Source organism: Neofelis nebulosa, chromosome 16, assembly GCF_028018385.1.
Source record: "Neofelis nebulosa isolate mNeoNeb1 chromosome 16, mNeoNeb1.pri, whole genome shotgun sequence".
NCBI classification, from domain to species: domain Eukaryota; kingdom Metazoa; phylum Chordata; class Mammalia; order Carnivora; family Felidae; genus Neofelis; species Neofelis nebulosa.
This window is the reverse complement of record NC_080797.1, coordinates 35,728,000-35,741,846: the sequence shown is the minus strand read 5'-3', so window position 1 is coordinate 35,741,846 and position 13,847 is coordinate 35,728,000. Positions and strand designations below refer to the sequence as shown.

Sequence of the window (13,847 nt, the reverse complement as noted above, 5' to 3'; positions counted from 1 at the left end):
GAAACAAGAACGATGCTGCTGATGTGCCCACCTTCCTCTCGTTGGAAAATGTTTCTGTGAGTTATTCTCAAATAGGAAACCATTAGACACTTATTTTGTAATGATTCCTAGCATTTAGGAAACAGCTTCCTCCTTTATGACTCCCCAATGACTGGAAAACGATGTAAACACCAACAAGGAAAGTCCTTCCCATTGGTCTAAACTTCGGGGGTCGAGTGCATAAAACCCCCAGATCCGGAGGAGGGACCAGAATCTGACAACCTCACCTCCGGACAGGACCTGCCCACCCTCCACCCCTGACACCATGACCCACTCGTGCTGCTCCTATTGCTGCCAGCCTACGTGCTGCAGGACCACCTGTTGCCGGACCACCTGCTGCCACCCCAGGTGCTGTGGGTCCAGCGGCTGTGGGTCCAGCTGCTGCCAGCCTTGCTGCCGCCCAACTTGCTGTCACACTACCTGCTGCAGGACCACCTGCTGTAGGACCACTTGCTGCCAACCCAGCTGCTGTGGGTCCAGCGGCTGTGGACACAACGGCAGTGGGTCTAGCGGCTGTGGGTCGAGCTGCTGCCAGCCTTGCTGCTGCCCAACTTGCTGTCACACCACCTGCTGCCAGCCCAGCTGTTGTGGGTCCAGCGGCTGTGGGTCCAGCGGCTGTGGACAAAACTGCTGTGGGTCCCACTGCTGCCAGCCAGTTTGCTGTACCCCCGTGTACTGCACGAGAACCTGCTACCACCCCACCTGCTGCTGCCTGCCTGGGTGCCTAGCCCAGGGCTCTGGATCCTGCTGCCAGCCTTCCTGCCGCTGATTGCCTCGCCAAGAACCACCATCGGACTTGCCACTTGGGAATCGGTCACTACCACGCGTTGCGGAAAGCCAGCCCGCAATCCCCAACATCTCGGTTATTCGTCCGCCTGTCTACCATCTTGTGAATCAGCCTGATGAAGTGTGGACCGCTTCTCCCTGATTCGCTTCTTCTTTCCTTCCTCTGGCTCATGTGCCAGCTTCCCCCAACCTGATACAGAGTTAGGATCTCTGTTTGCTCTCCGTAGTCAAGAACTTTATCCTGTCCCTCTAAATACGTCAGCGAAACACCTCCTCAGGAATGACCTATAACTCGTGGAAACTGCTGAAAGCCCACACGGGTATGTTTTCTTTCTCGGTGTACTCATGAAGCTTGTACGCCTCTTGCTGCCTGTCATGTTCCCTTTCAATGTCTCCCTAGACGCGGGGAGTCTCGCCTGTATCTCTTAATAAACCCTAATCATTTGGAATCCCGTATTGTCTTTGTGGTTTTATGTACGTACGTTTTACATCACATGCAGTGTCCGTGTGGAGCCATACACAGTCCTCCACAAGTCATTATGCGCATTTTCAGCTGAGGAGATTTCACAGTGGAATGTCCCACAGCTGACATGGACACACTCGGATCCAAGACTGTGGTTCGGGCGCTTGCTGAAGCGCACTTACGTTCAGATCTCCAGACGTGGTAGCAAACACCCTTAGTCTCAGCACCAGCAAGATGTCCATCCGAGGCCTTCATTGACCACAGAAGTGTTATTCTCCTGGACAGGCGGGCCATCACTGGCACTAAGTTGTAGACATCAGTGTCGTACAACTCAGCCACAGCAGCCATATGTGAGGACAGCGGGACCCGCCCTTTAGAGCCCTGGGGAACCCAGGATGCTCCTGTTGCCTTGCGTGGCATCCAGGCCCTCAGCACTCTTCTGCCTCACATACAGGTGAGCCTGCGGTGTCCTCGTGAGCAACAGAGGCAGCTGAACACGCTTGTGTTTGGGTCGTGGAAATCACATTCTTGTTTGGCCTCCTTGTCCCCAGGACCTAATGGTATATAGTAAAATGGCATCTTGTGATTTTCTGCCAAACCTGTGTCTCTCCCCTCCTGTAAGGCAGTTTGTCATCGTGATCAAAATGCTGCCCAGAGAGTTGATGAAGCATGGTGTCAGGGCCAGAGAGATCGTGCAATGGGCATGTAGGACTTTGAGTAATCCATGAGCTCTGAACCATCTAAGGAAACAGAATAAGCTCTGGTGTATTGTGGAGGAAGTGTGAGCAACCGAGGGGGAAAAAATGATGCCTGCTCCGTGGGGGTGAGGAGAATGTGAGGAAGAAAAAAGAGACAACCACGTGGGCATTCCTAGGAGTCAGGAACGAAGTCTGCTGCTTCTGGTCCTGAACTACTGGTGCCAACTCAGCACTCAGGGCTGTGAGGCCGATTCAAGCTCTGAGAGGAATAGGAGACAGGTCCCCGGGTCCCTTCCTGGGAGCAGTGGAGGGACCTCTGATGAGCTTCGAAGGCCCCTATCCAGGACACATGCCACCATTGGAGACTAGGTACCCAGGATGCTCTGGAGAGACTGCCAAGGCCAAACGTGCCTACCGCTGCTGGTTCTCAAGAGCGCGATGTTGGCAAAATGAGATGAAAACCTGACACGACCCATGTTTCCGCGTATTTGCTGGCTGTTGACTAAATCCTTCATGAGCATTCCCTTTAATTCTTGGAGGGATTGGCAAAGTAGGTATTAAGGTTCCCATTGTAGACGTGAGGAAATTGAGACTGAGTGTGGTAAAGGAATGTCAGAGTTTGGTTTTCCAGAAGCTCCTCTTCAGTAAAGAGTCCAGGAATGTGGCTTCTTTGGGGAGGTCATATCACACTGGTCCGAGTGTAGGGAGGTGTCCCAGGGAAGTAACACTTTGAGGCCAGCATCACAGTTTGCAACCAAAGCTTTACCCTGAAAGGTATCTCAGACACGGTACAACTCCAAAGAGGCACACTCGCGCGCGCGCACGCACACACACGCGCGCGCATACACACACACACGCACACACGCACACACACACGCACACACACACACAGGTTGAGATTCTCTTATTTCAGCCACGAGGGAGCTGGAGTCTTTATAAACCCACTCTCCAGAAGCAAGGGTTGAGTGTGTTTTCTCCGTGTGGCATGCTCAGGCAGCCTGACATTCTGCTGCGTGTGAAAAGGGCACTTAGGCATTGAGGTGCAGAGCTGGTAGGCAGAAGTTGTCCCAAACACACCAATACCCAAGAGATAGGTTTGGTGGCTTCAGACGTCTTTGGCAGACTATGGTTGTCACCATTCATTCCACTATGTTCTTAATTAGCCGGGCGGATGGAGAAAATCATTGGAAGAAACAGAAGAAGAGGGTGCAATATGAATGGGGGGGATGAGGAGAGGAGTAGGGGGAAAAGGAGAAGGGAGGGAGGAAGAAAGGAAGCCTAGAAGGAAGGGGGGAGGGAGGAAGAGAGGGAGAAAGGGAAGAGAAGAGAGAAAGAAAGAAACTAAAGAATGAAGGGAAAGAAGGAAGAAAGGAAAGAAGGCACGGTGCGAAGAAGGGACCTGCATGGACAGGCATGCAGGGAGGAAGGGAGAAAGGCAGAAAAAGAAAGACAGCCTGACAGAAAAAAGAAAGAGCAACCATAAATAAAGATGTAATGAGCGACGTGAGGACACTGACGAGGCTAGCTAACAAGGTTAGGGCTAGAGTCCCCAACTCACCTGGTTTTGCCCATCCTGCCCCCGCCTTTATGCCCCTGAAAGCCCCACCTCCGGTGAAAGCATCCGACCCTAGGAAAATCAGGGGTCCTGTTCAACAAGGACGTCTATTGACTGATGCTTGCTTAGTCCCAGACTACTGCTGCTGCTTCTCCCCACCTGCTTTGCTTCTGCCTTGCCATGTGGCAGAGAAAACACCAGACATCGGCTTCGCAAGGGGCTTTGATTGAACTGAGATACGCAGGTGGGGTTGGGTGCTACAGGAGACAGATAGGCCTGTGGGAGTCTTGAATCCGGCTTCTGTGGGGAAACGGAACTGGCCTCAGGGATCTACCACATTTGTCCCAGTGAACATATCAGCATCATGCCCCTCACCTCAGAGATACTCGCAATCCACATTCAGTCTAAGGGCAAAGACTGGGGAGGGAACACTGCTGTGACCCTAGCCACCCCAGCAGAACGTGATCACACGATGGATGCCATGATCACTGAAACAGGAACGATGCTGCTGATGTGCCCACCTTCCTCTCGTTGGAAAATGTTTCTGTGAGTTATTCTCAAATAGGAAACCATTAGACACTTATTTTGTAACGATTCCTAGCGTTTAGGAAACAGCTTCCTCGTTTATGATTCCCCCAGTGACTATGGAAAACGATGTAAACACCAACAAGGAAAGTCCTGCCCATTGGCCTAACCTTCGGGGGTCCAGCGCATAAAAGCCCCAGAACCGGAGGAGGCACCAGAATCTGACAACCTCACCTCCGGACAGGACCTGCCCACCCTCCACCCCTGACACCATGACCCACTCGTGCTGCTCCTCTTGCTGCCAGCCTACGTGCTGCAGGACCACCTGCTGCCGGACCACCTGCTGCCAGCCCAGCTGCTGTGGGTGTAGCGGCTGTGGACACAACAGCGGTGGGTCTAGCGGCTGTGGTTCAGGCTGCTGCCATCCTTGCTGCTGCCGAGCTTGCTGTCACACCACCTGCTGCCGGACCACCTGCTGCCAGCCCAGCTGCTGTGGGTGTAGCGGCTGTGGACACAACGGCGGTGGGTCTAGCGGCTGTGGTTCAGGCTGCTGCCAGCCTTGCTGCTGCCCAGCTTGCTGTCACACCACCTGCTGCCGGACCACCTGCTGCCAGCCCAGCTGCTGTGGGTCCAGCGGCTGTGGACACAACGGCGGTGGGTCTAGCGGCTGTGGGTCGAGCTGCTGCCAGCCTTGCTGCTGCCCAACTTGCTGTCACACCACCTGCTGCCGGACCACCTGCTGCCAGCCCAGCTGTTGTGGGTCCAGCGGCTGTGGGTCCAGCGGCTGTGGACAAAACTGCTGTGGGTCCCGCTGCTGCCAGCCAGGTTGCTGAACCCCCGTGTACTGCACGAGAACCTGCTACCACCCCACCTGCTGCTGCCTGCCTGGGTGCCTAGCCCAGGGCTCTGGATCCTGCTGCCAGCCTTCCTGCTGCTGATTGCCTCGCCAAGAACCACCATCGGACTTGCCACTTGGGAATCGGTCACTGCCACGCGTTGCGGAAAGCCAGCCCGCAACCCCCAACATCTCGGTTATTCGTCCGCCTGTCTACCATCTTGTGAATCAGCCTGATGAAGTGTGGACCGCTTCTCCCTGATTCGCTTCTTCTTTCCTTCCTCTGGCTCATGTGCCAGCTTCCCCCAACCTGATACAGAGTTAGGATCTCTGTTTGCTCTCCGTAGTCAAGAACTTTATCCTGTCCCTCTAAATACGTCAGCGAAACACCTCCTCAGGAATGACCTATAACTCGTGGAAACTGCTGAAAGCCCACACGGGTATGTTTTCTTTCTCGGTGTACTCATGAAGCTTGTACGCCTCTTGCTGCCTGTCATGTTCCCTTTCAATGTCTCCCTAGACGCGGGGAGTCTCGCCTGTATCTCTTAATAAACCCTAATCATTTGGAATCCCGTATTGTCTTTGTGGTTTTATGCACGTACGTTTTACATCACATGCAGTGTCCGTGTGGAGCCATACACAGTCCTCCACAAGTCATTATGCGCATTTTCAGCTGAGGAGATTTCACAGTGGAATGTCCCACAGCTGACATGGACACACTCGGATCCAAGACTGTGGTTCGGGCGCTTGCTGAAGCGCACTTACGTTCAGATCTCCAGACGTGGTAGCAAACACCCTTAGTCTCAGCACCAGCAAGATGTCCATCCGAGGCCTTCATTGACCACAGAAGTGTTATTCTCCTGGACAGGCGGGCCATCACTGGCACTAAGTTGTAGACATCAGTGTCGTACAACTCAGCCACAGCAGCCATATGTGAGGACAGCGGGACCCGCCCTTTAGAGGCCTGGGGAACCCAGGATGCTCCTGTTGCCTTGCGTGGCATCCAGGCCCTCAGCACTCTTCTGCCTCACATACAGGTGAGCCTGCGGTGTCCTCGTGAGCAACAGAGGCAGCTGAACACGCTTGTGTTTGGGTCGTGGAAATCACATTCTTGTTTGGCCTCCTTGTCCCCAGGACCTAATGGTATATAGTAAAATGGCATCTTGTGATTTTCTGCCAAACCTGTGTCTCTCCCCTCCTGTAAGGCAGTTTGTCATCGTGATCAAAATGCTGCCCAGAGAGTTGATGAAGCATGGTGTCAGGGCCAGAGAGATCGTGCAATGGGCATGTAGGACTTTGAGTAATCCATGAGCTCTGAACCATCTAAGGAAACAGAATAAGCTCTGGTGTATTGTGGAGGAAGTGTGAGCAACCGAGGGGGAAAAAATGATGCCTGCTCCGTGGGGGTGAGGAGAATGTGAGGAAGAAAAGAGAGACAACCACGTGGGCATTCCTAGGAGTCAGGAACGAAGTCTGCTGCTTCTGGTCCTGAACTACTGGTGCCAACTCAGCACTCAGGGCTGTGAGGCCGATTCAAGCTCTGAGAGGAATAGGAGACAGGTCCCCGGGTCCCTTCCTGGGAGCAGTGGAGGGACCTCTGATGAGCTTCGAAGGCCCCTATCCAGGACACATGCCACCATTGGAGACTAGGTACCCAGGATGCTCTGGAGAGACTGCCAAGGCCAAACGTGCCTACCGCTGCTGGTTCTCAAGAGCGCGATGTTGGCAAAATGAGATGAAAACCTGACACGACCCATGTTTCCGCGTATTTGCTGGCTGTTGACTAAATCCTTCATGAGCATTCCCTTTAATTCTTGGAGGGATTGGCAAAGTAGGTATTAAGGTTCCCATTGTAGACGTGAGGAAATTGAGACTGAGTGTGGTAAAGGAATGTCAGAGTTTGGTTTTCCAGAAGCTCCTCTTCAGTAAAGAGTCCAGGAATGTGGCTTCTTTGGGGAGGTCATATCACACTGGTCCGAGTGTAGGGAGGTGTCCCAGGGAAGTAACACTTTGAGGCCAGCATCACAGTTTGCAACCAAAGCTTTACCCTGAAAGGTATCTCAGACACGGTACAACTCCAAAGAGGCACACTCGCGCGCGCGCACACACACACACGCGCGCGCATACACACATACACACACACACGCACACACACACACACACACACACGCACACACACACACAGGTTGAGATTCTCTTATTTCAGCCACGAGGGAGCTGGAGTCTTTATAAACCCACTCTCCAGAAGCAAGGGTTGAGTGTGTTTTCTCCGTGTGGCATGCTCAGGCAGCCTGACATTCTGCTGCGTGTGAAAAGGGCACTTAGGCATTGAGGTGCAGAGCTGGTAGGCAGAAGTTGTCCCAAACACACCAATACCCAAGAGATAGGTTTGGTGGCTTCAGACGTCTTTGGCAGACTATGGTTGTCACCATTCATTCCACTATGTTCTTAATTAGCCGGGCGGATGGAGAAAATCATTGGAAGAAACAGAAGAAGAGGGTGCAATATGAATGGGGGGGATGAGGAGAGGAGTAGGGGGAAAAGGAGAAGGGAGGGAGGAAGAAAGGAAGCCTAGAAGGAAGGGGGGAGGGAGGAAGAGAGGGAGAAAGGGAAGAGAAGAAAGAAAGAAAGAAACTAAAGAATGAAGGGAAAGAAGGAAGGAAGGAAAGAAGGCACGGTGCGAAGAAGGGACCTGCATGGACAGGCATGCAGGGAGGAAGGGAGAAAGGCAGAAAAAGAAAGACAGCCTGACAGAAAAAAGAAAGAGCAACCATAAATAAAGATGTAATGAGCGACGTGAGGACACTGACGAGGCTAGCTAACAAGGTTAGGGCTAGAGTCCCCAACTCACCTGGTTTTGCCCATCCTGCCCCCGCCTTTATGCCCCTGAAAGCCCCACCTCCGGTGAAAGCATCCGACCCTAGGAAAATCAGGGGTCCTGTTCAACAAGGACGTCTATTGACTGATGCTTGCTTAGTCCCAGACTACTGCTGCTGCTTCTCCCCACCTGCTTTGCTTCTGCCTTGCCATGTGGCAGAGAAAACACCAGACATCGGCTTCGCAAGGGGCTTTGATTGAACTGAGATACGCAGGTGGGGTTGGGTGCTACAGGAGACAGATAGGCCTGTGGGAGTCTTGAATCCGGCTTCTGTGGGGAAACGGAACTGGCCTCAGGGATCTACCACATTTGTCCCAGTGAACATATCAGCATCATGCCCCTCACCTCAGAGATACTCGCAATCCACATTCAGTCTAAGGGCAAAGACTGGGGAGGGAACACTGCTGTGACCCTAGCCACCCCAGCAGAACGTGATCACACGATGGATGCCATGATCACTGAAACAGGAACGATGCTGCTGATGTGCCCACCTTCCTCTCGTTGGAAAATGTTTCTGTGAGTTATTCTCAAATAGGAAACCATTAGACACTTATTTTGTAACGATTCCTAGCGTTTAGGAAACAGCTTCCTCGTTTATGATTCCCCCAGTGACTATGGAAAACGATGTAAACACCAACAAGGAAAGTCCTGCCCATTGGCCTAACCTTCGGGGGTCCAGCGCATAAAAGCCTCAGAACCGGAGGAGGCACCAGAATCTGACAACCTCACCTCCGGACAGGACCTGCCCACCCTCCACCCCTGACACCATGACCCACTCGTGCTGCTCCTCTTGCTGCCAGCCTACGTGCTGCAGGACCACCTGCTGCCGGACCACCTGCTGCCAGCCCAGCTGCTGTGGGTGTAGCGGCTGTGGACACAACAGCGGTGGGTCTAGCGGCTGTGGTTCAGGCTGCTGCCAGCCTTGCTGCTGCCGAGCTTGCTGTCACACCACCTGCTGCCGGACCACCTGCTGCCAGCCCAGCTGCTGTGGGTCCAGCGGCTGTGGACACAACGGCGGTGGGTCTAGCGGCTGTGGGTCGAGCTGCTGCCAGCCTTGCTGCTGCCCAACTTGCTGTCACACCACCTGCTGCCGGACCACCTGCTGCCAGCCCAGCTGCTGATTGCCTCGCCAAGAACCACCATCGGACTTGCCACTTGGGAATCGGTCACTGCCACGCGTTGCGGAAAGCCAGCCCGCAACCCCCAACATCTCGGTTATTCGTCCGCCTGTCTACCATCTTGTGAATCAGCCTGATGAAGTGTGGACCGCTTCTCCCTGATTCGCTTCTTCTTTCCTTCCTCTGGCTCATGTGCCAGCTTCCCCCAACCTGATACAGAGTTAGGATCTCTGTTTGCTCTCCGTAGTCAAGAACTTTATCCTGTCCCTCTAAATACGTCAGCGAAACACCTCCTCAGGAATGACCTATAACTCGTGGAAACTGCTGAAAGCCCACACGGGTATGTTTTCTTTCTCGGTGTACTCATGAAGCTTGTACGCCTCTTGCTGCCTGTCATGTTCCCTTTCAATGTCTCCCTAGACGCGGGGAGTCTCGCCTGTATCTCTTAATAAACCCTAATCATTTGGAATCCCGTATTGTCTTTGTGGTTTTATGCACGTACGTTTTACATCACATGCAGTGTCCGTGTGGAGCCATACACAGTCCTCCACAAGTCATTATGCGCATTTTCAGCTGAGGAGATTTCACAGTGGAATGTCCCACAGCTGACATGGACACACTCGGATCCAAGACTGTGGTTCGGGCGCTTGCTGAAGCGCACTTACGTTCAGATCTCCAGACGTGGTAGCAAACACCCTTAGTCTCAGCACCAGCAAGATGTCCATCCGAGGCCTTCATTGACCACAGAAGTGTTATTCTCCTGGACAGGCGGGCCATCACTGGCACTAAGTTGTAGACATCAGTGTCGTACAACTCAGCCACAGCAGCCATATGTGAGGACAGCGGGACCCGCCCTTTAGAGCCCTGGGGAACCCAGGATGCTCCTGTTGCCTTGCGTGGCATCCAGGCCCTCAGCACTCTTCTGCCTCACATACAGGTGAGCCTGCGGTGTCCTCGTGAGCAACAGAGGCAGCTGAACACGCTTGTGTTTGGGTCGTGGAAATCACATTCTTGTTTGGCCTCCTTGTCCCCAGGACCTAATGGTATATAGTAAAATGGCATCTTGTGATTTTCTGCCAAACCTGTGTCTCTCCCCTCCTGTAAGGCAGTTTGTCATCGTGATCAAAATGCTGCCCAGAGAGTTGATGAAGCATGGTGTCAGGGCCAGAGAGATCGTGCAATGGGCATGTAGGACTTTGAGTAATCCATGAGCTCTGAACCATCTAAGGAAACAGAATAAGCTCTGGTGTATTGTGGAGGAAGTGTGAGCAACCGAGGGGGAAAAAATGATGCCTGCTCCGTGGGGGTGAGGAGAATGTGAGGAAGAAAAGAGAGACAACCACGTGGGCATTCCTAGGAGTCAGGAACGAAGTCTGCTGCTTCTGGTCCTGAACTACTGGTGCCAACTCAGCACTCAGGGCTGTGAGGCCGATTCAAGCTCTGAGAGGAATAGGAGACAGGTCCCCGGGTCCCTTCCTGGGAGCAGTGGAGGGACCTCTGATGAGCTTCGAAGGCCCCTATCCAGGACACATGCCACCATTGGAGACTAGGTACCCAGGATGCTCTGGAGAGACTGCCAAGGCCAAACGTGCCTACCGCTGCTGGTTCTCAAGAGCGCGATGTTGGCAAAATGAGATGAAAACCTGACACGACCCATGTTTCCGCGTATTTGCTGGCTGTTGACTAAATCCTTCATGAGCATTCCCTTTAATTCTTGGAGGGATTGGCAAAGTAGGTATTAAGGTTCCCATTGTAGACGTGAGGAAATTGAGACTGAGTGTGGTAAAGGAATGTCAGAGTTTGGTTTTCCAGAAGCTCCTCTTCAGTAAAGAGTCCAGGAATGTGGCTTCTTTGGGGAGGTCATATCACACTGGTCCGAGTGTAGGGAGGTGTCCCAGGGAAGTAACACTTTGAGGCCAGCATCACAGTTTGCAACCAAAGCTTTACCCTGAAAGGTATCTCAGACACGGTACAACTCCAAAGAGGCACACTCGCGCGCGCGCACACACACACACGCGCGCGCATACACACATACACACACACACGCACACACACACACACACGCACACACACACACAGGTTGAGATTCTCTTATTTCAGCCACGAGGGAGCTGGAGTCTTTATAAACCCACTCTCCAGAAGCAAGGGTTGAGTGTGTTTTCTCCGTGTGGCATGCTCAGGCAGCCTGACATTCTGCTGCGTGTGAAAAGGGCACTTAGGCATTGAGGTGCAGAGCTGGTAGGCAGAAGTTGTCCCAAACACACCAATACCCAAGAGATAGGTTTGGTGGCTTCAGACGTCTTTGGCAGACTATGGTTGTCACCATTCATTCCACTATGTTCTTAATTAGCCGGGCGGATGGAGAAAATCATTGGAAGAAACAGAAGAAGAGGGTGCAATATGAATGGGGGGGATGAGGAGAGGAGTAGGGGGAAAAGGAGAAGGGAGGGAGGAAGAAAGGAAGCCTAGAAGGAAGGGGGGAGGGAGGAAGAGAGGGAGAAAGGGAAGAGAAGAAAGAAAGAAAGAAACTAAAGAATGAAGGGAAAGAAGGAAGGAAGGAAAGAAGGCACGGTGCGAAGAAGGGACCTGCATGGACAGGCATGCAGGGAGGAAGGGAGAAAGGCAGAAAAAGAAAGACAGCCTGACAGAAAAAAGAAAGAGCAACCATAAATAAAGATGTAATGAGCGACGTGAGGACACTGACGAGGCTAGCTAACAAGGTTAGGGCTAGAGTCCCCAACTCACCTGGTTTTGCCCATCCTGCCCCCGCCTTTATGCCCCTGAAAGCCCCACCTCCGGTGAAAGCATCCGACCCTAGGAAAATCAGGGGTCCTGTTCAACAAGGACGTCTATTGACTGATGCTTGCTTAGTCCCAGACTACTGCTGCTGCTTCTCCCCACCTGCTTTGCTTCTGCCTTGCCATGTGGCAGAGAAAACACCAGACATCGGCTTCGCAAGGGGCTTTGATTGAACTGAGATACGCAGGTGGGGTTGGGTGCTACAGGAGACAGATAGGCCTGTGGGAGTCTTGAATCCGGCTTCTGTGGGGAAACGGAACTGGCCTCAGGGATCTACCACATTTGTCCCAGTGAACATATCAGCATCATGCCCCTCACCTCAGAGATACTCGCAATCCACATTCAGTCTAAGGGCAAAGACTGGGGAGGGAACACTGCTGTGACCCTAGCCACCCCAGCAGAACGTGATCACACGATGGATGCCATGATCACTGAAACAGGAACGATGCTGCTGATGTGCCCACCTTCCTCTCGTTGGAAAATGTTTCTGTGAGTTATTCTCAAATAGGAAACCATTAGACACTTATTTTGTAACGATTCCTAGCGTTTAGGAAACAGCTTCCTCGTTTATGATTCCCCCAGTGACTATGGAAAACGATGTAAACACCAACAAGGAAAGTCCTGCCCATTGGCCTAACCTTCGGGGGTCCAGCGCATAAAAGCCCCAGAACCGGAGGAGGCACCAGAATCTGACAACCTCACCTCCGGACAGGACCTGCCCACCCTCCACCCCTGACACCATGACCCACTCGTGCTGCTCCTCTTGCTGCCAGCCTACGTGCTGCAGGACCACCTGCTGCCGGACCACCTGCTGCCAGCCCAGCTGCTGTGGGTGTAGCGGCTGTGGACACAACAGCGGTGGGTCTAGCGGCTGTGGTTCAGGCTGCTGCCATCCTTGCTGCTGCCGAGCTTGCTGTCACACCACCTGCTGCCGGACCACCTGCTGCCAGCCCAGCTGCTGTGGGTGTAGCGGCTGTGGACACAACGGCGGTGGGTCTAGCGGCTGTGGTTCAGGCTGCTGCCAGCCTTGCTGCTGCCCAGCTTGCTGTCACACCACCTGCTGCCGGACCACCTGCTGCCAGCCCAGCTGCTGTGGGTCCAGCGGCTGTGGACACAACGGCGGTGGGTCTAGCGGCTGTGGGTCGAGCTGCTGCCAGCCTTGCTGCTGCCCAACTTGCTGTCACACCACCTGCTGCCGGACCACCTGCTGCCAGCCCAGCTGTTGTGGGTCCAGCGGCTGTGGGTCCAGCGGCTGTGGACAAAACTGCTGTGGGTCCCGCTGCTGCCAGCCAGGTTGCTGAACCCCCGTGTACTGCACGAGAACCTGCTACCACCCCACCTGCTGCTGCCTGCCTGGGTGCCTAGCCCAGGGCTCTGGATCCTGCTGCCAGCCTTCCTGCTGCTGATTGCCTCGCCAAGAACCACCATCGGACTTGCCACTTGGGAATCGGTCACTGCCACGCGTTGCGGAAAGCCAGCCCGCAACCCCCAACATCTCGGTTATTCGTCCGCCTGTCTACCATCTTGTGAATCAGCCTGATGAAGTGTGGACCGCTTCTCCCTGATTCGCTTCTTCTTTCCTTCCTCTGGCTCATGTGCCAGCTTCCCCCAACCTGATACAGAGTTAGGATCTCTGTTTGCTCTCCGTAGTCAAGAACTTTATCCTGTCCCTCTAAACACGTCAGCGAAACACCTCCTCAGGAATGACCTATAACTCGTGGAAACTGCTGAAAGCCCACACGGGTATGTTTTCTTTCTCGGTGTACTCATGAAGCTTGTACGCCTCTTGCTGCCTGTCATGTTCCCTTTCAATGTCTCCCTAGACGCGGGGAGTCTCGCCTGTATCTCTTAATAAACCCTAATCATTTGGAATCCCGTATTGTCTTTGTGGTTTTATGCACGTACGTTTTACATCACATGCAGTGTCCGTGTGGAGCCATACACAGTCCTCCACAAGTCATTATGCGCATTTTCAGCTGAGGAGATTTCACAGTGGAATGTCCCACAGCTGACATGGACACACTCGGATCCAAGACTGTGGTTCGGGCGCTTGCTGAAGCGCACTTACGTTCAGATCTCCAGACGTGGTAGCAAACACCCTTAGTCTCAGCACCAGCAAGATGTCCATCCGAGGCCTTCATTGACCACAGA

At 53.4% G+C, this 13,847-nt stretch overlaps 1 protein-coding gene across 1 annotated transcript; it reads left to right on the top strand.

The window, feature by feature from the left end:
• Positions 1-286: 286 nt before the first annotated feature.
• Positions 287-8,900, top strand: LOC131496966 (keratin-associated protein 9-1-like). The gene is made up of 3 exons (XM_058702838.1): positions 287-800; positions 4,888-5,071; positions 8,519-8,900. The coding sequence occupies exons 1-3, from the start codon at positions 305-307 to the stop codon at positions 8,898-8,900; spliced, it is 1,062 nt and encodes a 353-aa protein (XP_058558821.1). The 5' UTR covers positions 287-304.
• Positions 8,901-13,847: the final 4,947 nt, after the last annotated feature.